The 27788-nt window shown below is 44.3% G+C and overlaps 2 protein-coding genes across 3 annotated transcripts in view; both read left to right on the top strand.

Annotated features, from left to right (window-relative positions):
- The window catches only part of LOC135372509 (putative ankyrin repeat protein RF_0381), a 72696-nt gene extending 52104 nt beyond the window's left edge, over nucleotides 1-20592 (top strand). For both annotated transcript variants that reach the window (XM_064606111.1, XM_064606112.1), the window contains exons 7-8: nucleotides 6211-6426; nucleotides 13411-20592. In XM_064606111.1, the coding sequence (XP_064462181.1) occupies nucleotides 6211-6426; nucleotides 13411-13437 (243 nt within the window). In that variant the 3' untranslated portion in view covers nucleotides 13438-20592. The remainder of the gene's footprint in view (nucleotides 1-6210; nucleotides 6427-13410) is intronic.
- A 943-nt stretch (nucleotides 20593-21535) lies between these two features.
- LOC135372421 (serine/threonine-protein kinase SIK2-like) overlaps nucleotides 21536-27788 on the top strand; it is a 103062-nt gene continuing 96809 nt past the window's right edge. The window contains exon 1 of the mRNA XM_064606036.1: nucleotides 21536-21788. Coding sequence (XP_064462106.1) covers nucleotides 21666-21788 — 123 coding nt within the window. The 5' untranslated portion in view covers nucleotides 21536-21665. The remainder of the gene's footprint in view (nucleotides 21789-27788) is intronic.

Genomic DNA, 27788 nt, shown 5'->3' with positions numbered 1-27788 from the left:
CTGTCTGATAGCTCAGCTGCCACCACGAGCTCGTCGTCGGCCGACACAAAATCGCACCTGCTTCACCATTTGCAGACGCTTCCACTTGGTGCCTGCCTCGTTTGTTACCGATGTCGCCTCCGTGTCAACTTCCTCCGCGATGGCCGCGAACCCTCCCTTCGCAAAGCAGTTTCGGATTGTGGTGTGCGCGACGTCGTTCCACGCCTCAATCAATCAAACAACGTCTCAATCGCATTTTCATTTCTAAAGACAACACTTTCCGTTTGCGAGATATGGCGTACCAGCCGAAAGTGCACCCACGTTGTCCACACTGCCAGAAGGGAATGAATCACGTTACGCGTGGTCACGTGGGTGGAGGAGGACTAGGCGCGGAGGTGGAGATGTGGCGAGGAGGAAGCGAGAGAATGCTGGCGGACCGCCAGGCCAGGACGCGATCGCTCATTGAGATCATTCGTCTCATTGGTGACACGTACGCGGCGTCGCTAATCTCCGTGGATAAGTCATTCCGCGATAAGAAATTCGGGGGCAAAAACTTCGCAATAACCGAAGATGCGGTGAAAATAGAGGAGATTACTTCGTTGTAGAAAAAAAATCCCCATAGAACCAAAGCATGGCCAACCAAGTAAAGAAAAAAATTCGTAATAACCGAAAATTCGCTGTAACCGACTTCGTTTTAACGAGGTTCGACTGTACATGTGTTCACTCTAATGAGGCTTGTGCAGTGACGTCATGTTTGTTCACGTGACATTGGAAAACTTATTGCCGTACTGAAGTCACAGTAGGAGGGCATCCCGTGAGTTGTTGCGGTATGCGTGCAGTTACGAGAGAAAATTGTAAAAAGACCGGCCGCAGCCGCAGAAAGACGCCTCTGACGCATCCCCATGTTTTCCCATGTCATGTGGCTACAAGGCGCGCAAAGGCTGCGTGTGACGTCACGTGCACAAGCCTCATTCAATCCAATGTGTTGTTGACACTTTTTACCACGTTACTTTGACACAGCTTAGCGAGAAGCAGTGTCGCTAAACAGTTTCCATGTACAACTCATAATTTATTTAGCGTTCTTATTAGAGCTGTGTGAATAATTATGTGTGTTCTAGAGCTGTGTGAATAGCAAAATTCAGAAGTCAAATTGAATACGAATATCTTACAGGCTCTGCAAATCGAATTTGAATTGTTTATTTCATCTTTGAATCAAACCTTAACATGTTTCCAAAAAGCCCAATTAGAATATTCTGAATATCTCACCTTGGAAAATTTTGTAACTTTGGGCCCATTGCGGAACAGCTGCTCCTACTGGTGGAGCCAACAGCTTATCAGTCAGAATAAAACATCATAAGAAAAAGAAGATTTCTGGCATTGGAACACACAGTACTGTGCAGGGTGTGCACTGGAACTATGGCACTGCTAACCATGCAGACATCTAAAAGAACTCTTCACTAGGGACCACATGTTTCATTTCTCATGATTTTTATGCTTCCAATACCACGACAGCACTAGACTCGCAGTGCACAGCACTTGTGACACATGTTCGGCCATTGTATGTATGCACAACATGAACAAATATATTCTATTTCTCTTGTTCTAGTTTCAATGAAACTGAATGAGAACCTGCAAAATGATAGATGACTTACAGTTGCCGCTTTCCTGATGGGGAAACACCACTGAATACTGCATCACCGTCGATGCACCGACCAAACAACAACTTTATTTGGAGAGATAATGATTGGGGTGTTTCATCGCCAGAGGTGATATTGCTCCTGGTAATTTCGTTGATGAGTCTTCTCAGTGAGAACAGAACTTCTATGTTGTCCAAAAAGTTTAGTACAGTCGAACCTCTCAATAACGAACGTCGATTTAACGAAATCTTCTGTTTAACGAAGAATTTCTGTCGCTCTTATGCATCCCCATAGACGCCACTGTATTTTTGAGCTCGATTTAACGAAATATATTCGTTTGGTTGGCTCTATTTAACGAAGTCTCTGGGCAACGAAAGCCTTCTGCATGTGTCTTTTCCTTTCACCACGAAGAAGAGGAGGAGAAACCTTCCACTCTTCGTACGTTTTCATTGGTTACTGCGGTTGTCATGTGCTGTAAGCAGGCCGTAAAGGAGCGTGTAGACATGTGCACCATCGGTAATTTTTGGTACAGTGATGCCATTGCAAAACCTGCGCACTGAGGGTCTCTTCGCACCTGTTTTCGGATGCGAAAACTCGCATTGCATGCCCCTTGCGATGTCAAATTTACTTTTGTTGATGCAGATGACAGCAGGTTGCAGTTTTGCGCTGTTTTTTACTTGTTTTTGTTTGCGCCGCTGACGCCGACGCCACTGACGGTGGTGGTAAAATGGGCATGAAGCCGCCGGCGGTCAAAGTTCCATCGGCGCAAATGTCTACATGATACCCATTTCTCGTTCTTTTCAGTATTCAGTGGCGGTGTACTCTCTTTCTTTTCGAAATTTTCTCCTTGCACGTTTGTCAGCCGTCATGAGTGCAAGTAACCAACCATAAACATCGATATGTGAACGCACAGGAGAACCAGGAGAAAGCAGTAGAGGCCACCCAGAGTTACGAACGTTTCAAGCGATATTGCGCATAAATTACGTATTAGTAAGCGTTATGTGATGAATAACAGTTTATATTTTGTGCCCTTCATAGCTTGGTATCTGTTTTATGACAAATGCAGTTTTGCCGTATGCGCGGCGCAGGTGGTGGTGGGTGCCATCTTTTTTTCGCGGTGTGTCCCATTTAATGAATTCCTCTATTTAATGAGAAAAAGAGCCGCATTTACAAATTCGCTACAGTCGAACCTCGTTATAGCGAAGTCTCACGGGAACCGCGAATTTGTTCGTTGTATCCGAAATTCGTACTAAAAGAATACCTCCAGAAATTGTAGGAGATTGCCACTAAGCTGCTAACAAGTGCGTGCACCACGTTGTGGTATGATACAGTCAGGCTACAACACAAAATGATCACTCAAAAAAGCATATTTATTTGAAAAAATCTGTAATCACTTGTCGCCTCGTCGCGATAGCATTGCGCACGACGATGTCGCTCACCTTATCGAGACAACGAAATCCGTTGCAAACATCTGCTTCTGACGCCGTCTGATGTTCCAAGAGGAAGTCCTTTAATGTTCGCACCATGCTAATCGCCTCGGCGCTGGTTATGCGAGAGTTCTCCGTGCCTTTGTTTCGCTGTCACCGCTGTCGTCATCACTGATTGCGTCAGCTCCAACCATCGTGTTCTGCGCGGTGACGGCAGCGATTATGTCACTGTCTGATAGCTCAGCTGCCACCACGAGCTCGTCGTCGGCCGACACAAAATCGCACCTGCTTCACCATTTGCAGATGCTTCCACACGCTGGCTTCCACTTGGTGCCTAGCCTCGTTTGTTACCGATGTCGCCTCCGTGTCAACTTCCTCCGCGATGGCCGCGAACCCTCCCTTCGCAAAGCAGTTTCGGATTGTGGTGTGCGTGACGTCGTTCCACGCCCCGAACAACATCTCAATCGCATTTTCATTTCCAAAGACAACGCTTTCCGTTTGCGAGATATGGCGTACCAGCCGAAGGTGTACCCACGTTGTCCACACTGCCAGAAGGGAATGAATCACGTCACGCGTGGTCACGTGGGTGGAGGAGGACTGGACGCGGAGGTGGAGATGTGGCGAGGAGGAAGGCGAGAGAATGCTGGCGGAGCGCCAGGCCAGGACACGATCGCTCATTGATGTCATTCGTCTCATCGGTGACACGTAGGCGGCGGCGGTAATCTCCGTGGATAAGTCATTCCGCGATAAGAAATTCGGGGCAAAAACTTCGCAATAACCGAGGATGCGATGAAAATAGAGGAGATTACTTCGTTGTAGAAAAAAATTTCCCACTGAACCAAAGCATGACCAACCAAGTAAAGAAAAAATTTTGTAATAACCGAAAATTCGCTATAACCGAAAATTCGCTATAACCGACTTCGTTTTAACGAGGTTCGACTGTATATGGAGGTTCAACCTTGTATTTACGCACAGACCATTTCACAACCACCGTGCCGCAAGCCCCCACGGTGGTAGTCGAGCTAAAAACTCCTATATATAATTTCTTCTTTGAGGATCTCTTTAGTGCTATTGTTCCTGAAGATATCGGAAAAACTGCAGCACAAGCTCAGACATTATGTTGTGACCACGCATCTTTATCTGTATGGATAAAACGGACGCACAATACAGATTTCAGTGATGAAGCTATGTGCTCAGTGATGTGCCAAAAGCACGAAAAGGAATACGAGACTCAGTCAAAAACATGTTGTCACAAGCGGCTGGACTCAGAAACCTAGTCTTTGCTAGCAAGCTAGGATTCTGTGAGACGTCAAATAACCACCCTCTCGACGTATCACTTATAGGTGTTTTGACACAGACAGACGCGAGTGGCTGTATCTCCTTCTGCACTGTTATACCCGTGTCACACGGTAAACTGAATATCATTCCCAGCAAATGACATTCGCAGTGAATGACATTAGTTTCGTGTCACACGGTGAAATCAGATGGCAATACACATAGGTATCAAAAACAACAACGATAAACCGTTTGAAGAAATGAAAGACGAATGAAAAGTTGTACTCCAATATTTTATTACAAATTTGAGAACTTTTGACGCCAAGGAAGGAAGGCCAAAGACTGTTTTTCGGGGGACCACCCTCGTTCCCAGTCACCACGTTGCCAAGTGCGGTGCAGATAGGCTTCTTGGTTGTCTTTGCTTGTGGTACTTAGCCTGCTAGGTGTCTTTGAAACAGCAACGATTTTATGAAATAATCTATTGTTTCCTTACTTTCGAGCAAAAGAAATAAAAACACAACTAATAGGGCTGTATAATGCTTCATACGGTCACCCCTGGTGTCTTAATTGTCGACATTGACATAATTTGCGAATGACATTCTCTTTCTTCATGTAGCCCGATGCAAGACAAACGAATGACATACTGTCATTTGCTGGGAATGCCATTTGGTTTGCCCTGTGACAGGGGTATTAGATACATTGTAAATATGGGGGTTGCTTCTGTGCAGTTTGTCTCCCTTCTCTTTGTTAGCGCCCCTGAAAGGTTCCACATTCTTCGCACTTCGAAAATCAGCCGTCCTAATTACGGGAATCACCACACAAATGTACAGTTCCACTTGAGGAATGCATACAATGGGCGGTGTGGTAACGCGTTGGATACTCCCAAGACCGCCGCTGGCGTGATGGAGCAGTGCACCCCTTTTAAGTGTCGCATGGTCCCTATAGGAACATACTGTATAAGTGGTGAATTTTGCTGTCCTACTAATTCACAAATTTGGACGAAGGCACATTTGGTGAATGTTTTGTGGGACCTTAATTTCGCTGTACCTTGATCCTGCACCACTTAGTTCTTAGGGGAGTCACTTACTTTGCGGGACTTTAATTTAACAAAAAGATAGCTTTCACGAAAGTCGCGAAGATTAACTCCCCGTGAAATCACTACTTGTTCAATAACGTCTTACTTTTTCAGGTTAAACGTCCTTCCTAGTTTCATGGGGAGGGAGTGGGTGAAATCAGGTGCTATTGATACAGTCGGGTTTTATCAGATTACTTTATTCTTTCTGTTCAGCAAGCGGCCTGTAGTTAAAGGTGCACGTATTACACAAACATGCATTCCTGGAGATTTATAATCACAAACGCTGCATGACGTAACATTAAATGTGCTTAGCATAGTTTATCATTGCATTCAGATTATTAATATGTTCTAGTTGCGGCGGCATCAATAAAACATGAATCATCACCACCACCACCATCACACCGACTCCTCCTCTTCCTCCTCGAAGTTGCCTAATAGCATTTCTCCTAAATGTCATCTGGCATACGTTCGTACAAAAGCATGCACTACGCTCATCTGCATATGCTCAGTTCACTCAAATATTAAGTGGCACATCAACCACTTTGCTTGTATCTTCACATTCACCACAAAACTAGGGCTCACCCCATCGGGAAACACTGACAAAAGACGACATCTCCCCTTTTTAATCTTTTTTTTTTCTTTTTCTTTGCAAAGTAGCAGCAGCAGTGTAATTCTGTTACAGCACTTTTGGTGTTGGAAGACACAACGTTGCTTTCCTAAAAATCTTATGAAATTAAATACGCAGCATCTAATGTTGGAGCCTTGTTATGAACTTTGTGCAATCACGCTTTCAGATAACCTTGTGGTTTCCTTGCAGGTGTTCACCAGCTATGGAAACATGAATGCTCTGGTGAAGAAGAACAAGGCTGGCAACACAGCCCTTCACATGGCCTGTATGATGTCAGAGACTGGGTGCAGCGAAGAAGTGCAAGAAGTGTTTGTGAAACACCTAGTGAGCAGTTCTGCACCTTTGAACATCGTCAATGGCTCTGGAAAGCTGCCCAGGGACTTAGTACCACCCAATAGGACCTCAGTAAGTTTGGCTCATATTTTGCGAGAGTGAAGTAGTACAAAATAGTACAGAATGACATGGGTCAGTATTTTACAGTACAAGAAGTTTTTCACATTGTTCCATCACAAATAGAGCCTGCATCTTTTTTTAGAGGGGTGGTTTAGTGAAAAATCATGTATTGATTTTTTTCCCCTCAAAGAAATTTATGTATTTTCTTTCATTGTATCTACACACAAATGTCAAAGGGCAACGTTGGCTTACGTTACCCTTAGTCCAGAAGTACGTGCAGGGACCTGTCGGACTATTCAGAAGTGTGATTGAAATACAGTCGAGCCTGTTCATAACAATGGTGTCGATGACACGGAAATTCAATTGTTATATCGGAGTATTGTCAAATGCGAGCTCCGCGAAATTGTAACGTGATATCCGGTAAAAACTGAATATGAACGAGAAAAACAATAGTTCAGATGAACATACCTGTTTTATTAAAAAAAACGAAAGTAATCACGCTCGCTTGAGCTTGGGACAGCTGTTCGTGACAGCTTTCTCGAATATGTCTAGAGACAAAAAGAAGTCTTCGTCGAGACGACAGGAAGCCACGAGCTTTCGCAGGTCACAGATCGCTTCCATCGTGCGCTACTCTGTGACGGGGTGACTGTCCTCACATTCGTCGTCACTCTCACTTGGGTCACTCAGTTTCGGTTGGACCATCGAACACACTTCCTGGAGAAGGGAGGCGTCTGTCACTTCTTCGCACGTCGGTTCGGAGCTGTCCGCGTCCAGGAAGTCCTGAAGACCCGCGTTGTCCGTTGGCGGCGCAAGTCGCTCCCACGCTGCTTCGGCTTCTGCTCGGGAAGAAGCAATCACTGCATCGTCTGCCAGCAGTCTTGCGTTCTCATCAGGGATGAATATTCCGGCTTTTACAAAGCAGTTCCATATCGTCTGACGAGTCACTTCGTACCACACCGCGTACATCATCTGCACGGCCATGCCCAGGCCGATCTTCATCAGTGGCGCGCTCGATGCTGAGGGGTGGGGACCGAGGTCGCGAAGAACCCTTTCAATCACCCGGCGTTTGTAGCACACCTTAAAGTTGTTGGCGATTATTCCCATGTCCAGGGGCTGAGTCTTACAGGTGCTGTTCGGGGGCAAAAAAAACAGCTCCACGTTCGTCAGTCGCGGATTGATGCGGTGCGCGCTGCAGTTGTCCAGCAGTAGGAGGATCTTCTTTTGGAAATCTCGTGGATTCGTTGCCTTGCCAATCACAAACAGCTTTTGGCGATCACTACCATCCATGTTGCAGCACAGCAAGACGGTCACCCGTGCTTTGCTCGTCTTGCCGCCGGCACACTCTTCGTTGTTCAGCGCATGAGTGTGTGACGGCAGAAGCTGGAAAAACAGAGCAGTTTCATCTGCGTTGAAGACTTCACGTTCGTCATACGACGCGATTTTTGCGCCATGCAAGTCCAACCACTCCTCGATCTCCGAGATGTCAGCGGATGCCTCCTCTCCCACGACTTCCTTGAACTTGATGCCGTGTTCCTCCTTGAAGCGATGCAGCCAGCCATTGCCAGGACTGAACTCCTCATGTCCCAACAAAAACGCTAGCTGCTTCGCCTTTGCGGTAAGAACGGCGCCACTTACGGGAATGTTTCGGCCACGGACCTCCACAAACCACTTGTACAGAGCGTCCTCGACGTCCGTCAGTGCCGCTCCCCGCATTCGCTTTTGTTTTCCGGACGCACAATCCATTGTCGTGGAAGAACGAATCTTCTCCCGGTTTCTGATGATGGTAGAGATGGTTGGCTGTGACAGACCATATTTTGCAAACAACGTCTTGACAGGAACCCCGGAACGATAGTCATCGCGGATGCTGAACTTTGTCTCGGCTGATTGCTTTCCTCTTCAGTGCATTTCCGGAAGAGGCGGACGCCATGGCTGCTGCGAAAGTGTGTGCACGATGGGCGACGTTGACCAACTGTCCCGAACTGTCGAAGTGGAGGGGGAAAAGGGGAGGAGAAAACAGCCTCTTCTGCGCCAGAGCATACGGCTCTGTCCCGCGCTTGTTAGCTACGCAGCCGCATCTCGTGACTCGCTAATCCTTCCGTTCCGTGTGACCTTGGTCCAACGACCTTTGAAGAATTCCAAGGAAGCGTACATGCGTTATTGGGTGAAAATAGGAGCCTAGTTCCAAAACGTTTTACATCTTTTGTCCGCGCCAGGGACAAAATCCCATTGTTGTACGCGAGCAATGCATTCCACTGACGATTGTACAAATGGAGCTTTCTTTACACGTGTTTCGATGGGAGAGTTGACGGGTGCTGACAATTTGATTGTACTATCAGAGTTATTGTTATATTGAAGATTGTAATAAACGGATGTAACGGATGTCTGGCTTGTGTCAAAGAAGCCAGAAATGCACAGTGCTGGACAAAAGTTTATGGAACACGTTCCTCAGAATGACGCGGTAGCAGCGAATGGTTCCGTACAGACTTGCAAATAGGTGACTGGGTTTGCTGGGCACATGCCTTTAAGCCTGCACGGTCCCATTCGCCGCTAGCGTGTCACTCTGAGGAAGGAATGTGCAGGAGTGTGTTCGTTAAACGTTTGTCCAGCACTGTACCATTAGAGCCTGACGTTCTTAAATTTAGTTTTCGTCAAAATTCAGCAGTCCGAGTGCAAATTTTGGCGTGCAGGCGCAACGCTATGTGCTACAAAAAATGGCGAACGTACTCTCTCTCGCAGGTTTGTTCCAACTTGGGACGTGTGATTCCTCTGGCTGTAGATGTCCTTCATTACCATACTTGGTGTCAGTTCACTCAGCTTTTAATGCTCTTTCATTTGATTTAATTATCGTGCGTATACATAGTACTGGTATCTGCTGAGACAGGTAAATGTTTAGGCATATCTTGAAGAAACAAGGATTTTGTGCATCCGTTTCTCGAGAAGGCTCCTTTTGAGGTCATTTATATTTTATCAGGACATAGCTCGATGTTAGACCTTTTATCTGACGTAAAAAAATTCGGCTTCGAAAGGCGTACACTAGCGATTAGCGCATTAAAATCCGGCCCTACTCTGCGTGGGTACATGTCGGAGCCTGACTGGAGGGATGGCGGGCCTCCTGTCGATGTGTCCTTTGTTTGGGCAAGTATGTCTGGCCTTAGCCCTACCTGAGCTATTCGTCGGCAAACTTTTGACATACTGCTGAAGAAAGAATCCACGCCTCGGAGTTTGTTACTTCCCACAAAGCATCTGAATGAAATCCTACGTTGCCGTAAAGCCGTATTTCAACGGCTAAATGGCCAGCAAAGGTAAAACCTCTCTCTTGCAAGCTGCCTACACGGTGACACGCATATCGTACAAATAAATATCGAGTTAAGAGTTGCTTTTTCCATTGTCCCCGCAAGTTCCTACAAAGCTTGCTTTACTTCATTTTACGATATCTTTAAGTTATGCAGAGGGCTTTCATCACAAAACACGTGTTCTGTGCTGAAGTTGTAGCAGTACATTTCCTCACAGAACCAAGGAAGTGGCCGGGTTCTCATATTTGTCATAATTACATTAGTGACGTTCAGAGCAAAGCCATATGGGAGATAAATACTAATCCACCTTCCAAGATGCACATAATGCACTGCTGAAAATTGGACAGTAGCTATGCCTAGCGAAATACGAGCGTGCCACTGGGGAAAAACAGATTTCCGTATTCACATGTGTGGTAACAGCTGGCACGGAAACGTACAGTTTTGGTGTGGTGAACGAAGACTTGTGTCACGATTTAGCACACTTGCTGTTAGTTTTCATTGCTATTGAAGAGTTCGCATGCGTGGCAAAGCAAGACATAGGAAAGTGGAGGCCGAGGAACATTCATAGCTCATACTGTGAGGGAATGCAGAAGAGTGACATTTTCATAGAAACTGAATTTGTCGCTGTCATTGCAAAATACTGCTTCCACAGTCTTCGAAATACGTCGACATAAACTACCACTTTTGATTACACAAGGTTGTCCCTTTGCTTGTATGACATCGACAGAGATTCGTCATCCCACGGTACCGCCAGCCGGGCTCCGACACGTATACATGCGGAGTAGGGCCGAGTCTTAACGCGCTAATCGCCAGTGTCCGCCTTTTAAAGTAGAATTTTTTTCATCAGATGAAAGGGCCATGTCCTGCCAAAATATAAATGAAATCAAAAGGGGCCTTCTCGAGAAATGGATCCACAAAATCCTTGTTTTTTCTAAATGTGCCTAAACATATGCCTGTTTCAGCTGATGCCTGTAGGAGGGATACACACAATAGATATGTACATGAAAGAGCATTAAAAGCTGAGTGAACTGATACCAAGTATGGTAATGAGGGACATCTACAGCCAGAGAAATCACGCATCGAAGTTGGAACAAAACTGCGCGAGAGAGCATGTTCGCCATTTTTCACTGCGCGCCAAAATTTGCGCTCTGACTGCTCGCCTGTACGCATACTAAAGCATAAAAAAATTCACTACAATATCTTTTAAAACTCAGGAGATATACACATGCATACACGTCAAAGCTGACACACTCGAGTTCAGGGCCAGATTTTCTCAATTTTTTTTGCACGAAAACTATTTGGTAGAAATTATTTGTTTTACCGCTGTTAATCATCATGTTCGATGAGCTTCTGAATATAAAAAAAATAATGAAAATCCAGGAGGGCGATGGGACCTCCATGCCTGAACTGATGTGAAACCGGCCAGATGTCAATAATGCATAGCGCGCACAAAAATCACATCCAAAATTTGACGTTTTGTGAAAGATGAAAGTCATTGAAAAGGTTAGCCAGCTGTAGGACTCTAACCCACATCTTCTGGATTACTGACGTCCTAGATTGTGACGTTCTAGATTGCTTCCTTCTCCCTTCTGCACAGTTGTCAGTAGCCTACTCCACCATTTTTTGTAGCTGCCTGCAAATGAGAGTCACTTTGAAATGACCTCTTTATACAGTGCAGTCCTGTGAATTCACACGCGAAGGGGACCAAAGATTCATTAGAATAAAGGTGGAGTTGGAACTATTGGGAGCTCAGGGTGTCTACCAGCCTGGAAAACTGTGAATTGTCGAGGAATTTTCATGTGATTGGAAAAGTCTTGGGTCTGTCCGGCAATTTGCAAAAAAAAGCAGCAGAAATCAGGGAAAATTGCAGACAACTGCTGTGGCGATGCACAGCGAACTGCGAGTGCCGATCAGTGGTTGAGTGGCCACACAGGAGCAACATTGTCGTCGTCATTTCAATTCGCCAATGCGACAAGCTCAGAAAAGTAGGGCAGCCTCATTAATACTCAACATATGATCTGTTTTATGAGAGATCCAGGGGGTATCAAAATGTAGCAACAGGCACACAGTTCCCTTTTGTCTTGGTCAGGGGATTCACTTTAAATAGTCAGTGAAAACCTGGAAAAGTCAGGGAAGTTCAAGGTTGCAACTTGGTATACAACCTGGAGCTGTCTTAATGAGGGGCTTGATGCATTGACATCGCATACTAGCATCATCAGAGATGTGTCATGACTTGCTAGGCCTTGCTGCATGTTCACGCGGCCATGCGATGCAGGAATTATGAGAGACTTATTCATTCCAAAATCTTTTCTTAGGCAAGTACCAATAACTCACAGCAGAAAATAATCTTACGCGAGCTTGCATTAATTTTGTTCAGCCGGAACTCAAGGGTCATGAACCCCACAAACGCGAATATCACCAACCCGATTCGAGAAAATCCTGGCTGTCATCCACACCTTTCTGTTAGCTGTGTTCTCAACAGGAAGGTTCTTGATCGCCTTAAAACAGTGAGGCTTACTTGCTTTGCCCACTACGAGTAAGTGGCATCGTTCCGTGCATTTGCACATACCATTATGGTGATTCGCTCTTTGTTTTTCTTTCCTCTGGTACAAGTATCTCTTCCGTAAGTAAGGACCTTATGATTACTGATTTAACGGAACAACAGCCGCGAGGTTGTTTGGATTCGTATTTATGCGATGCAAAAGTTTTCTCATGAAACGGAACAAAAATGTTTACACCACTTGGTAAACTGAACCGATAACAGAACTGACTGAACATTTCAAAGCATCATCGCAACGCGCATCGCAGCTTGAGCTCTCTTCCTCCGGTACGGCCATGATTAGGATTAGTACATTTACAGTAGTAAGTGTAATTTTTCCAACGGCATCACAGAAGTGCGCACATTGTGCTCTTGATCTTCAAAGTAGGATCGAAGTTATCAACAATTTTGAGAGTGGTTGCTACAGAAAAACTGCGCTTGAGCTGAAGTAAGGCATGCGAAAAACTACGCTAACAAGAATTCTTAGCAAAAAGGGCAAGCGACATGATGTCTTTAGTGCTTCATGATTTGGACAGCAAAGAAAAAGACTTGGACTCAGTGACTACGAAGAGCTTGAAAAATGCTTGCTACTGTGGATAAAGCGTGCCCAAAGTCAGAATATCCCAATAAATGGGCCAGTTGTTTGTGTGAAGGTGGAACACCTCAATGAGGACTAGAATAAATAAAAATAAATGTAAATAAATAAAGTTGAAAGTTGTGTGTGTATTCCTTGTCTTTGATGCAGCAATGTGCATAAAGACTGCTTACAGCTTCTGCACTCCTGGAAATTACACCATTTAAGATCTCACGCATAACTCAGTAAATGGAACTCCCCATAAACGGGACATATTTTCCAGATCCCTCGAGGTTCCGTTTAGAGAGATTCCACTGACACTTAACGAGTAAATATCTACTCGACACTGCAGCTGCACACAGGGCTGCGCACGGCCGGGCAACTCTGAACAGAGTCGGGCAATCTTGTTCGGATAAACACCAGTTCAAATTATCTGAAAGAATTAATGGGATTGCAGTGTACTACAAGTGAAGCTACAAAAGCGCATGTTTTATTCGACTTTAGCTTGAATAACCCATATAGTACTACGTCAAATGTGCTGTCTTTGCTTGCAGCAACCAGTTTTGTGATCGTGGCTTCATTCATTGTAGGTGCTTCGGTGGCTGCCTGCTCTGTAAGCTCAATTTCTGCCTCATGACCATGACCATGAAGGGATTTCTTCGGCCACCGAAGAGCAAGTCAGAAAGAAATGGCATACAATGTCAACATCTCTTCGGTATCCACAGCTAGGACCACACTTCTTCACGAGAGAGAATATATGTTGATTCCCTTCCATTCCTTTTGGATTTGAGAAAGAATGTTTGAAGTTGTGTCACGCTGTGTGAAGCTAGTTTGACCTGAACGTGGTGTGTCATTTCAAGACTGTTTCTATGGCGCCGGAGTGACATCATCATCCTGAACGTGCTGGGAGATGCGACTTGTAAAGTAGAAATCCAGGATATGAGATTTAGCGTCCACAGTCTGAAATTATGTTAAAGAATGTTCTGCTTATCTTTAGCATAACATTATCATGTGATGTCCATTGTAACATGGACATAACATGTATGTAATGTCCATTAGGACACTTGGGGTACTATGAAATACATAAATAAATAATTGAATCCCCCTAGCTTTTCATGATTCCGCGGAATGTACCGTGTCTCCCATAAGCTGCTGTTTCCCTGCGAACTGCGTTTTTATTTGTTTTAATTTTTTTTTCTGAATATTGAGTATATTACAGAATTATGTAAGGATTACAATCAGTCTCCAACATCTTTGCGGGGTAAACCCTATCAGATGCCGCTGTAATACTGCTGGCACTTGCATGGCTGAACGTGCTGTGACAGAAGAAAGTTTAATGACAGGAACACCCAGAGGGAAATTGTCACTGAACTTGTCTTTGCGTGCTGAAAAGTTGCAGAAGGCTAGAAAATCGTGCAGGACAAGCCGGTAAGCAGTGTTGGGAGAATGCTGTAGCATTCTTTTGCTTGTTTTCTCTTCCCCACGGAATCCCGCGGATTTGTAAGAATCCCGCAGATTTGTAAATATCACTTTGCATAAATGTTAATTGTCCACCGCTGAAATGCTTGGGGCTTAAATTGTCACGTTTAATGCCCAGGTTTGAACCATTGCTATGCTCGTAGTCAATGCTCCAAGAAGAAAGTGCAAAGCATCAAACCATGATTGTGTATTGTATGAGGCTTGTGAGAATGCAGAGAAATTCTTAGGAAGTTTATCACACTGTATTGCCCTGAAAAAAATAAGATCCACACAGAACACACCGGGTATCCAGCTGCTCCCGAGGTTTCAGAAACGGGCCCACTCAGTAATTGTGGTGTCTAGCATTGCCTAGTGGGCGTGACATAGTAGAAACAGCATACGCTGTCCAATAAGTGTAAATTTCATTATTCGTTTCTCCTAGAAGTTGTTAGGCTTTCATTAAATCCCTAAAAGCTGTGAAACCTCTATACCCTGAACGCAGGAAAGCGCAACTGTTCAATGCGTTATGCTGCATTGTCTTTACTTAAGCCAAGTCCATGTTTGCATAACATGACTGAAGAGCATGTAGAAGGCTGTGAAGGTTGCGCAGACCTCGAAAAAATATGCATCTTACATTCCTGAACAATCATTATACTGTACTACTAGGTGGCAAAAAGAATCTGTGACAGGACACATCTTGTGTATATTCTACAAAGACCAAAAGCTTTCTCTCCCCAAAAGAAAAAGCAAATGTCCTACCGGTCGGAGAAACCAACAGTGAAACATAAGCCTTAGTGTATTCATCATGTGGTATTTTATAATAGGCTTTGGAATATGTACCAAACTTGAACAAGTCCTGGAGGCAGTACAGTGGCAGCACTGTGTGGTTTGATGCTTTTGAATCTTTGGAAAAAAAAAATACTCTGAAAGTGAAAAGTGGCATTGAAGTTAATTTTTGGAAAAAGTTCGGTCCACATCTGGACATGTTTTCCTGTTAGAATACATTTATGGAGGTGCTCAAGCATAGTCCACAAGCAGAACAGTATGATACATATGCTTATGTCACCGTTGCTGCTTCACCGTGGTGTGTATGCGTGCCAAAGTGCAAATTCAGCCTCTAATACAAGCACTGCGCATTCAACACATCCACTTAGCATCTTGTGTTCATCTGAAACACAGGAAGCACACTTTTTTTTTTTTTTTCTGCCTGCAGGAGGGATAGGCATCAGTGTTTTAACTGGCTGTGCAAAGAATTTTCGAAGAAATGCTTAATTTTTGGTAAGCTCGTCATACGAACGGCGAACAAGACACAGACAATGACAAGCACTCAATGGCCGTTGTCGTCATTGTCATTGTCAGACATCCGTAGACTGTTAGAAAAGGGAAGGGATGCAGACGAGCTGGTGCATACTGAAATCAGGATTCAGAGACGTAGAGCAATAAGGACGATACAAGAGACAATTTGTTCTGTGTTGGCCTTATTGTTCCGTGTCTCTGGGTTCCTATTTCAGTACAGCTTGCTGTAGTTAAATTTTTGGACTGCTTTACGCTTGATTTTGTGAGCAACAGAAGTGAGAAAGATGGGTGTTTAGTGTTGTGCCTTGTGCACATGCAAGGACATGGACTCAAGTGCCCCCCAAAAATTCAGCGAACTTCATGGTTTGTTCCAAACTGATCTTCAGGATATCATATTCATTTCTACATATGCTCAAAGTCTGATCTGGTGCCTTATCTACACCACCGTCAGTATTCGTGTACCTGGCATTTGCTCACGTGGGACCTGATTTAAAAAAAAAAATGACGTGAGCGTTGAGGTTGACAAACATCGCGCAATCTGATACCATTCAGAAAAGTCTCAAGCACACCTTCCTTACAGTTACAGAAAGACGTAAAGTACATGTCAAAAGATAAAGTTTTAGTGGAAATATTTTTTTTCATTCTTTCGAGTCAATGTGTGCACATTCGTCACATGTATGTGTGGGTGCGGCTCACCCTGAAGGTCAGGATCAAGGAGGGATTACCGATGGGCGACGGACGAGGGTGGGGTTTCGTGTTTCTGAGATTGTCACTCTACATTAGGATGCGACTTTCGTTGGATTTGCAAACTTTGCACGTTATGCTTAGAGCCTGGAGTTTTAGGGTTTTTCCCGATTCTTCCCCGAATTTGCACCCCGAATTGAAGGTTGCCTATTTAGGTGAAACCCGATTTTTACCTGGCAAACTGCCCTCACTGGGACATCTATAGGAAGGCACTAACTTAATTGTTTGGCAGCAAATGCAGTTACATCACCGTTTGTACCAAACCACTACAGTTAGTTTGAGTAGCTGAGCCCGATTTCTCCCCAAATTTAGCATACTGGAAGTTTTTCCACCCGAATTCGCATGAATTTAGTGCACACCTTTATTTACCCGATTTTAACCCCCCGAATTTCGAAAAAAATATTTCCCGAAAACTTCAGGCTCTAGTTATGCTCTTGCCACTGTTGTCTGTACAGATGACATTCCTACCAACCCTCCCCCTGTAACTTGAGTTGATAAAACTTGCGCGAGATTGTCACGTGTCCATTAGTAATGTATCACGCACACTTTTATCTTTGTTTCGTGACATTGCTTTACTAGCTGTATTTAGGGTGCATTTTGTGACTACATGTGTTGAAGTGTCATATGTCTGTTATTTTTGTCTTTGCGATATGTGTTAGTGCATAGAAAAGACACTTTGCGTTACCACATAAACAGGATTATAGGTCAATTCTGTGAAGTAGAAAAGAAGAGCAAACGAAAAAAGAAAAAGCATTGCCTATTGACCGACTCGTGGACAGTTTTTTTTAAACAACAAAACAGGACAATTTTCCATGCCTAAATTTTTTGGGAAAAAGAATGTCGACCTATAGTCTGGTTTATGTAGCAGATTTATGAGCTGTTTTGTTAATATGGAGTAATATGTTTGCATTTGTTGTGATGGCCTCAGATTTTCTTTTGCGAGGCGGAGATTTTTAAAGTTTTACAGGACTAGCCATCTAGTATTGTTATGTTTGTGAGATTTTTATAATTGTGATGCAGTAGGTATGTGTCAGCATACAGTAACGTAAGATGACAGTACACGCTTCGATGTCTGCAGTGAATTTGCGCCATCTTATGCGCCACATTTGTTTCTGTGTGTGCTGAGGTATCTTATTTCGACTAAGAAAAAGTAATACATGGCATATACTATATATTACATATATTTCTTAAATAGTTAGCTGCTATCGGGTGATATAATTGTTACTTAAAAAGGGAACCACTGTTCCCATTCACTCTGCATGTAATAGCTTTTAGGCATTTTGCCTGATCTTGCATCAGCATTGTTGTGACATGAACATTAAGTTACACAGCACATATGAAGATTACTGCATCCACACATGCTGCCATAGGGATCGGAACCTAGCGACTGTTCTTGTGTCGCTAGGTTCTATAGCGCTGGTTGTGTGCTAGTAACCAGTACTCTTGAATTGATATTTTCTTTTGTGGTATACCTGAGGAATCCTAGTGTGAACACACTTAAATATGTTGTAGACAAGGCTTTAAACACACAAGGAAGTGTTAAGGGAAGAACCGCAGGACACAAGCCGCCAATATTTTAACAGAAACTGCTCTTCTTTGCGGCTTTATAAAATGTGTGCTTCATGCAAAAGCATGGTGCTCTTGCCAGCCATGTGCAAATACGAATAGCAAGTAAATTTTGAAGAATACAGATGTCTATTGACAGGGAAAGAAGACAGATATCTGGTATGTCTGAGTATTGCATACCTGATTGTGTAAAAATGAAAACCAGCAGAGCACTTAGTGTGAATCATAATTTCATTATTCACTTTTTTTTCATGAAATTTCAAAACTACCACTTTTTTTTTTTCAGGGGAAGGGTAGCATTTGTATTTATTACCATAGTAGTGTGCAAACAACCATGTGCCACAAAATTATGTTCCAAACATCGTCAAAACTCTGAATGCTATAAAAAAATTAAAGCTGAATATTTTTTTTTGTACTGTCAATTACTCTCTGAGGGTTCATCCCACACCACAGTGGGAAGGTGTATAAAGCAGAACGTAGTTGAGATCCACATTGTAGAATTTTTGCAAGAAAATCAGGCAGGAGGGTGGGTGGAGTTCGGAGGCCTACCTGGGATGTTGCGGTTGTCCTTTCCATGAAACATTAGATGCACTCTTTCCACCCTACAGCTATTGGCTTTTGCCTGAAATATGCACGTTGTTGCTTGGGGTACAGTTCATATCGCTTATTTTGTATATTGATTCGACAAAACACAGCACATTCCATAAACATCTATAAAATGTATATTCTCCAGCTGTAGCTAGTACAAATATGTACCCTCGAAAGAAATTAGTTTTGTTTGTTGTCATTTTAGCTCATGTCAACTCAACAAAAGAAGGATCCGTACAGAGAAACGTGCAGATTTTATCGAAAATGTGGCCATCTCAGGGAGAACAATGTCGGCTCAATTGCATTTCAGGGAGACATTTCACTCTTATTTCTATTCTAATTTTGTACCACACAAAGTTCTTGTATACTTGCCTGCTGCTGTTCGATTCGTGAACGTTTATTGTTGTGTAATATCACGTAATTTTGCAGTGTGTCCATGGAACTGTAATGGCACGCAAGGGATGTACATTCTATATTTTATAGCATTTTACATTCGCAACTTAAAAATAGGGTCTGACTTTTTTTGGGTGAAACCCGATACTTCCCTCCTGAATTCGTTTCAGACAAATTTGGGTTAAACCCTATTCCTTCCCGAATTCCGATCACGTATTGTGTTGTGTCGTGTATCACGTACATGATTGGTAGCAATCTGCGAACACATCTGATGAAAATACCATCTGAGTGCAACAATAAACTATGCGAAGCACATTTAATGTTACGTCATGTGGTGTTTGTGACTACAAGTCACTATGAACGCACATTCGACCAACATGTGCACCTCTAACTAGATGTCGCATGCTGGACAGAAAAAGAGTACCCAACAACACCAGATTGTATTAATAGCACCCGATTTTACCCCGAATTTCAGGTTTCAAAATAGCACCTGATTCCCCCCAGAATCCGAGAAAGACATTGAACCCAAACAAGTCACACCATGGGGTCTTGCTTTTTGTGGGTAAAACCCAGATTTCCCCGGATTTATTCACTCCTGAATTGGTTTAGGATCGGCCGAGGTTAAACCCGATTTCACCCCAAATTCCAGTCATGTATCAGGTTTTACCACCTATCATGCGCACTATTTACTAGAGCGATTAATACGAATGTGTGTACGTGATTGCAACAAGTATGCGGAACACATTTTGTGTTTGTTTGTTTGTTTGTAACGGAAAAAAAATGGAGAAATTGAACTGGTCTTCTGACTTGTTCTGCTACTCCTAACATAAATTCTCACCCCGACCCCACCCCCCCACTCCCAAAAAATGCTTCCATGTGTTCTACTCGCAAGTTCGCTATTCACTAGGCACATGTTCGCTATTCAGAACTCCACTATTCACATGTTCACTAGCAGTCTGCTATTCACAATTATTCACTATTCACATGTTCACTAGAAGTCCACTATTCACAATTATCACAAGATCGTGCACAGACGATCCTAAAAGGTGGTGTCCATCCTACTACTCTGAACAAATTTCACAAGTGCCGCCAAGGCAGCATCCCTCGTGTTCGGTGCCCAAAGTCCCAACACCTTCGCTATACTAAAGGCACTGCTGTCTAGTCGAGCAAGTGTAGCTTTCAGGGTAGCTCTTTGAGATGCATACCTAGTGCAGTGCATTATAATATGCTCACTATTCTCCACCGTTGCACAAACCGAACAATTCGATGAGTTGGGTTTTCTAACTTTATGAAGAAAATGACGGCCATAAGCCACATTCAACCGACAGCGGCGTAAAAACACACACACATTTTGTGTTACAACATGCACGTGGTGCTGGCTCCTATGAATCACAAGGTATGTATGTTTGACGAGGCATAGGATGGGATATGCACATTAACCGCAGGCGGCTTGCTGGACAGAAAGCAAAAAAAAAAGACTATAGAACCCAAAATGTATCAGTAGCACCTGATTTCACCACAAATTACATATTAAAAAAAAAAAAAAAAACGCTTTCTTTTTCGAACCAGTAAAGGTGTTTACCTGAAAAAGTCATACCCTACCTATAAAGTGTTACCCCTTTCGGTGATGTGTGTGCCTTGTTTTGCTGTCTGCTGGGGAAATGTCCACCATTGATGAATGTTTGCACATACTTTGTTTCACTATGCATAAAGGTTTTTAAAATATACTCAGTACGTCACTATGATCTTGTCATGTCTGCCTTTGGTACGTGTTTCTCGGGATTTCTTCTTTCTTTTTTTTTTTCTTTTACACGTACCGCACGGAAAGAAGATGCACGCACGTTAAATGAAAGTGTTAGCAAAGATAAAGTACATCCGCAATGGATTATCGGATTCAATTTCGTGTCGAATTATAACTTTTCACGGCTCCTAAATTATTCTCGAAAGTTTCATGTAGTGAGGTACGCCACTGGCACTCATGTTCTCTAAAGGCCGTCTGTGCTGCTAGGAGCCTTTTTTTTTTTAAATGCAAGTTATCCTTCACGCTGTCCATGAATGAAACAGACGATCGATGAACACGCGTGTTCCAAGTTCCCTAGACAATGCGTAAAAAGTCCCTAGTTCGACGAGAAACGGTCTCGGGGAGATCTACGAGGTTTCTTGGCAGTCATCTTCGCACCACAGCTGATTCCACCCGCGCATCTCAACGTCACTTTGTCACGATGACCTTTTCACGTGCTCGGGGAGTACGAATTATAGGGACGTATGCGGCAAAGGAACGAATGAATATCAAATCAAACTCATTTTGGTGCACAGTTTATGGCAGAATAATTCTTCCGCGGATAGCTATAACTTACGGGCCGTACTTGAAGGCGCATACATCCTACTCGAGTTCCTTTTTTGTGGCACCACAGGTTACCATCGGATGCATCCTCGCTCGCATGTTGAATGAATCTTTGTTTTATACAGATTAACAAGGAGCCACAAATCTCCGGTGAGTGTATCTCGAATGAGCTCAATCCTCGATCTGGGCGAAAAAACGAGCAACTCGTTCCCTAGCTAGGGATGTTTTGGCGTTTTGGCGCTTGCCAGCTTTGCGTAGGGGAAGTGCGTCACCCAAGTGATGAGAGCGATGCTGACGTCATTCCCGTGATGTTTGTTTGTATGTTTTCTGTTTTCCCGTCGTGCCGTGGATGAAGCTGTTGGGCATGTCGGTGGCCACCGACGAGCGAGTGTGTGTGTGGAGGCAGACTTGGCCCCACTGGGCCATTTCTTTGCCTTTGCGGATCACAATTTGACCATGGGCATGGCTGTGAAAGTGAAAGGCCCGATTCGGGTTGGATTGTATGACATCGAAAGGACAATCGGCAAGGGAAACTTTGCCGTCGTCAAGTTGGCCAGACATCGAATTACAAAAACAGAGGTAAGGGTGCCCGTCTGCCGGTTTGTTGTGGGAAGTAGATACACGTCCTCGCTCAAAAAATTGCATGCGCCGTTGCGAAGAATGCTATGCGATTTCGCGGCTCTACACAACATCGAAATTGCACGCCGACGCGGCCGTCAGTCAGGTATACCAATCAATCCGGTGCTTGCTTGCTTGAAACACTCCGATCTATTTTGGTTTGTGCTGTATTATGAACGACGAAAGTATTAATATATTTTCGTGCATCGATTCGTGCATTGTGCGTAATATTGACGTTCAGATGAAAGGCCGCGGGCATATAAACTCGGGGCAGCACACACTCGTAAACACAAGTGTGCGTCCGGCGAGATTCAAGTGATGGTGGTCTCCTCCTGCTTACACGAAAGCGTAACGTTTGGGAATAGGGTTTCAATACTGCGTGGCTTCATGTTTAAGAAAACTGTCAGTGTCTTGTGTTTATCCTCATCTGTCAACATAACCTGCGTCATGAGTGGAGGGAATCCTCGGTTCACGTCAGCCGGGTGCTTTGAACGACCCTCGCCGGCATTCGGTCGTGTTTGTGTTTATTTCTCTCTCATACCACTTCGTGCGTTGAATTTAGACGCTACATGGTCACTTCATTCTCTGTGGAGATGCTGGTCGCAAGCAAGCACACTTTACAACCGTGGGATGTTATGCAGCGCTTGTCGCATCCAGTGTGTGAGCTGCGAGCGAATGCACTGTAATACCAAAAAAATATTTAATCTTGCGTGGGGCATGTTGGCAGTACGTTCATCTTCATACATTTGGAAATTATGATGTGACACGGCGCATGTGTATGGGCTTCGAACAAGCAGTAATTACCTCTGGGGGTAACCGAGCTTCCGGGGGGGGGGGGTATATTTATGTTTATGGATACATGTGTCTATGGGTATATTTACTGATAGCCCAGCTGTGTTGGGCAATTTCGGAACTTTCAGGGGGGAGTGTACACCTCCTCGGAAAGTCTCAGTTACACCGTGCCGCTGACGCAACGTGTAACGAGGTAACAATAGTATTAAGTACGACAGGTGTCAGCGCTCCACATACGAGGTACTATTTTGTTCGTCACAATATCATCTGTACATCAGGTCTGATAACTCTGGTTGAGAATCTGCACCTTCGGACCTCACTGTGAGCATATACTGGACTCGTTGGCGTAGCCAGAGGGAGCCTTGAGGGGATTCAACCCCCCCCCCCTCGAAACTAGCTTTGGTAGTGCATTCGGGAGTGGGAACACGAGGGTGAAGTCATCTCCCCCCAATGAATGTTCCCCTTCCCGATTTTTTTTTTTTTTTTGGCCACGCCGCGCGGTAACGTCACAGATTTGTGTTGCCAGATTGGCGAGCTTGTCTTATTATTTTTATTTCGTTTCATCGTGCCTCGCGGCCATTGACGTAGTCCTGGGGTGGAAGGGGGTTGAATCCCCAAACTCGTACCTTTGGTAGCGCATTTGGGAAAAGGGGAAGTGAAATCCGCTCCCCATATATAGTTCCCGTGGAACCGCTCCCAAACTGTTTTTTTTTTTTTTTTGTACACTACTGCTTGTCGGTATACAACCGATATTAGGGAAAGAGCATCGCCTGATGAAGAGGGACTTCGTTGTGTCCCGCCACCCCTCAATTTATTTCGTTACCGAGTGCTTCGATTGATGCCAGTGCATGTACTAGTATGCTGTCCAAAACCGACCCCCCCCCCCCCCGGAGCGATCCGCTCCAGTCTCTATTGTTTCACAACTACGAAGGCCACCCTGAAGATAATAAAATTAGGATCTCAGTGACTGATACCTAAACACTGACTCTGAAGAAAAAAAAAAGCTATTTCATATTTCTGAACTGAGTGAGGAGACTCCTTTTTGAGAGTAATTGTACTCTCCAAAGGTGCAGTGATATACTGTAAATGTATTTTTATTCGCGATGTGTTAATTTTCGCGACCGCTAAAAAATCGCGAAAAATTGTACTCGCGAACTCAGCTTGACGGTTTATCCCGCGAAAGGAAACAGACCAGGAATCGCGAAATTAAATACTCGCGAATAACTTCCCAAATGCGATTCGCGAAAATTAATACATCGCGAATAAAAATACGTTTACAGTATGTGGCAAAGAAATGAGTTGAAGTACACCTTTCTTTCTTTTTTTTTTAAGCAGTGTAGACTAGTCGGGGGGAAATGCCTATGGGCACTGTTGTGGGCACAAGTTCGTCAACTTTTTTGTATTTATTACGTGCCTGAACACCACGATTCTCTCAAACAGCCGTGACTCCGCAATAGGTCTTTCGAGCTACCAGTCGAGACGGATCATCTCGAAACGCTCAATTGAAGGAAATTGAAGGTAATTTTCTTCGACGAAACAATTTAAAAGAAAAGGCACTTTAACGTTTGACCCAGGCTTCGTTACACGAATAAAAACAATTTAAGAGTTGAGGAGGCTCATCTGGGTTCATAAAAGAGTGAACTGAATTTATTTTCATCCACTCGTCTCATTGGGCGAGTGGTCGGTTCCGGATTCTTTTACCAGACACTTTGGTGATTTCGTGCTTTGTTTCCGTTCCCGTACTCGAGGTAAGCTTAGATTCATGAACCCACCCGTGACAGAAAATAGGGCCATTCTCTGATGCAGTCATGGGCAAAGTAACCCAAAATTATATTTCAAGTAAAGTTCAGAGTACCATATCGTAAATGTACTTACAACGTACTAAGTACAGGGAAAAGTTCTGTAAAGCACCGTCAAGCGCATTTCCAACGTTTGCATAGCATAGCACCATATGCCACCGTTTGACGGCGGCAAAATTTAATAAAGTGGTTACGTTTTTATTGACTAGAAGGCAATTTTTTGCATATGTTAGTTCTGAAGCCCTAACAGTTAGTGCTTACCTATGAATATCAACTGTAAAAGGTGCAAAAATTTTTCCATTTACGTCTGCACAGGCAATCGGCTGTGGTAGTGGAAAATAGTTATTTCCGGATTTATGGGTGTGTGAGGGTGTAATCCGTGTATTCCTTGTTACACTATAAAAACGGCAGCCCCCAATCCACTTTCTTGTTTAAAAAACAGACTACTTCTAGGCGCAAAACCTCCAAGGTAGGGGGGTACTCGGTACGAAACCCCCCTCCCCAGCTGATCCTGGGTGTGACAACACACAATACTTCTGCACACCGCAAAATACAGTAAAAAAAAAAACGAAAATAATCGATTTCGACGTTCACAATACGGTTACATGTATAGGCTGTCATGTCCAGTTAGGTGGTGTCACGAGATTGGAAGGATTTTGAAAAGCTCATACTTTGAAAACCATTCAAGAGTGCTGCTTAGATAGACGCCATGAACTGTAAGAACTTTCGCGATCGTCACACTGGTTCCCCCTCCTCATATATTATTTTCTCCTCGGATTTGCACAATTTGCGTGGGTCGGTCCGTGGAAGGTAGGGGGGCTCGCCCCCCCCCCCCCCCCCCAAGCCCCCCCGTGGCTACGCCACTGAGTACTTGATACTTCAAATACTGCCCATCACTGCTCCGATGTAACAAGTATAATCTGCCGTCCATGGCACCGGCCTGACGATGGTGACGTATAACGTTATGAGCGACGTAGCGTGGGTGCTTAGGGTCTGCACTCGAACAACAAGGGAAACCTTACACGACTTGCCCTCTATATATGGCTTGAACGATAAATAATGCGATAAAGAAAGCAGAAAGGAACGGCTTCATTGACCTTTAAAACCCGGCAACATTGTTTGGCTTCTATTGCGCTGTTTTCTTACGATGTATGTTGCAACGTCGAAAAAGGCATTCGTTCAATACAGGGTGCATCGTGCGCTAGGATTTCGCGCGGGTGAGCTCAGCTAGTGGGTACGATTGTAAAACACGGGTGAACCACCGCGGTCCCGTGATCGCAGTTCATAAAAAAAACGCGAAATTTTAACATTATTAATAGAGAGTCTTAGTGCATCGTATGCTATTGCCTTTGCGTACGATATACCAAAACCCACTATTATTACCTGCGAGAACCACGAATGCACTGTAAAACGTTTAATGTGCGCGCGCCCCTGTAATTTTCGCGAATTTTAAAGGCACACGCTGTCAGTCGCTAACTTTATTTTCGCAGCTTGTTTCCAAGGTCGTCGCTTAAAACTACTACGCAGCACAAGCATATACCTAATGTCGCTTTCGCAAAATGCGGTGCTTGTAATCTCCAACTTATATGGCGTAGCAAAACCGATGAAACCGCGATTATTTAGCATCAAGAATTTGCGAAGTTTACTGGGCGTGCCGTGGCGAAAAATGTGCCCTATGCCGGATCCACGAAGGAAACTGAAGTGTTTTTACAGTATTCGCGCGGTCCCACGCATAATTTTAGTAACTTAAACGTAGTTGAACAGCATTTTTTGGGATACATTTACTGATGTCGAACGTTAGTCACATGACGCTGCATTGACATGGGCCGAGAAGCCCCCCGACATGGTGCAAAATTGTTTTCGTAGTTCGCACGTATGATATCTTGGACATTGCGCCGTTACGAGAATGTTATCTCGAATAAGCGTACCTGAAAAGTTGAAATAAATAATATATAGGGCCGTTGCAGCGAAGTTTGCAGGGCGCCGTTTCGTGCCCAACTGGCCACGGATCCAATGGTAGTTAGTTTCGTCAACGGGTTCTGCATGGTATTTCAAGCGGCAAGGCGCCGAGGAAGGCTACAAAACCTGTAGGAAACCCACAGAAAAAGCAGTGCATCTTGCCATGTGCGAACAACTCGAGACCATGTATTCGAAAGTGCCGCGCCGTCTGCTAAACTACCGCGCGTAGCATAGTTTGGGGCGTTGACGTTGCTGCTCACTCGAGCCACCTGGCCCGCAGGAACAGGTCTGTGTCAGAAGGCCGACTTGACATTGACAGTGTGCAGGTTATCTGCGGGAATGTATTTCGGGCATAATGATTTTTTTTTAAAATAAAGATGTCACTCCCCGATAGCGTGTGAATGGTATCATCGCGTGTCACCCATTCATGGTGCCGGAAAACACGATGCTGCTCAGAAACAACATGCTCAGACTGCTGGGAAGTGACGCGGGTTCGAATCCTGTGCTCTCTGGGGTTTTTCCTGGGTTTTCTGTCAGACTTCCCAGACGAATGTCGGCACAGTTCCTCTTGAAGTCTGCAAAGGACGCATACTAACCCCCTTGTCCCCCACTCCTTCCTGCTGTCTTCTCTCCATCTGTCCACGTCTGTACTCCGCTCAAGCCACAGTTGTTCGCGGCGCTAACGCGGAATAATAATAATAATGAAAAACATATCCTCCTCCCTCAAGAGGTCGATTTCTGCACAGCTGCACGCATGGCATGGGACTTCCCTCGCACATTCATTACATTACGGCGCAAATTGATGATGATGATGATTATGGCTAAAAGGGGCTTTATAGCCGCTTTTCGGCCAACTTCCCCTCGTTCTTTTCTTTTCTGTGCTGCAATTGACAATCAATGAAATGGTTAGGTTTTACCGGCGCATAAGCCGTACACTATTGAGCCATTTTCACGAAAACATTTCGCGTATGACAGCCTCGTTTTCCATTAAATACTTTAATCGAAATATGCGAGTGGTCCTTGTGAGGCCTCGGCCTTGCTTCAACATTAGGGTCCTTCACTGGGGTCATTGCATTCTTCAATGCTTCATTGCTCCAATAACAACGAATAAATGGAGTGCCGACGACTGAGGAAATTCACTCAATTTGCTACGTTCCCTGTTTCCAGAGCGGTAGGTTGATGACATTTTCTCCCTCTCTTTTTGAACGCTGCGCAAACGATACATTACGAGGGGGATATGAAGGCTAAAAGCGGCAGAAACTGGACACTATATTCCTGCTTCGAAACACGTATCGTACTCGCAACATTACACGTAAAAGGAGCGCGACATGCCGTCTCGCTCTATATCAAACGAAATAAACTAAGAAAATGAAGTGTCGTCTCGCTTTCGCGTCGCCCTATAACCTTTACG

This window comes from Ornithodoros turicata, unplaced genomic scaffold (genome assembly GCF_037126465.1).
Source record: "Ornithodoros turicata isolate Travis unplaced genomic scaffold, ASM3712646v1 Chromosome15, whole genome shotgun sequence".
NCBI classification, from domain to species: Eukaryota; Metazoa; Arthropoda; class Arachnida; order Ixodida; family Argasidae; genus Ornithodoros; species Ornithodoros turicata.
Note: the sequence above shows the minus strand (reverse complement) of the source record. Positions and strands in the feature narration are given on the sequence as shown.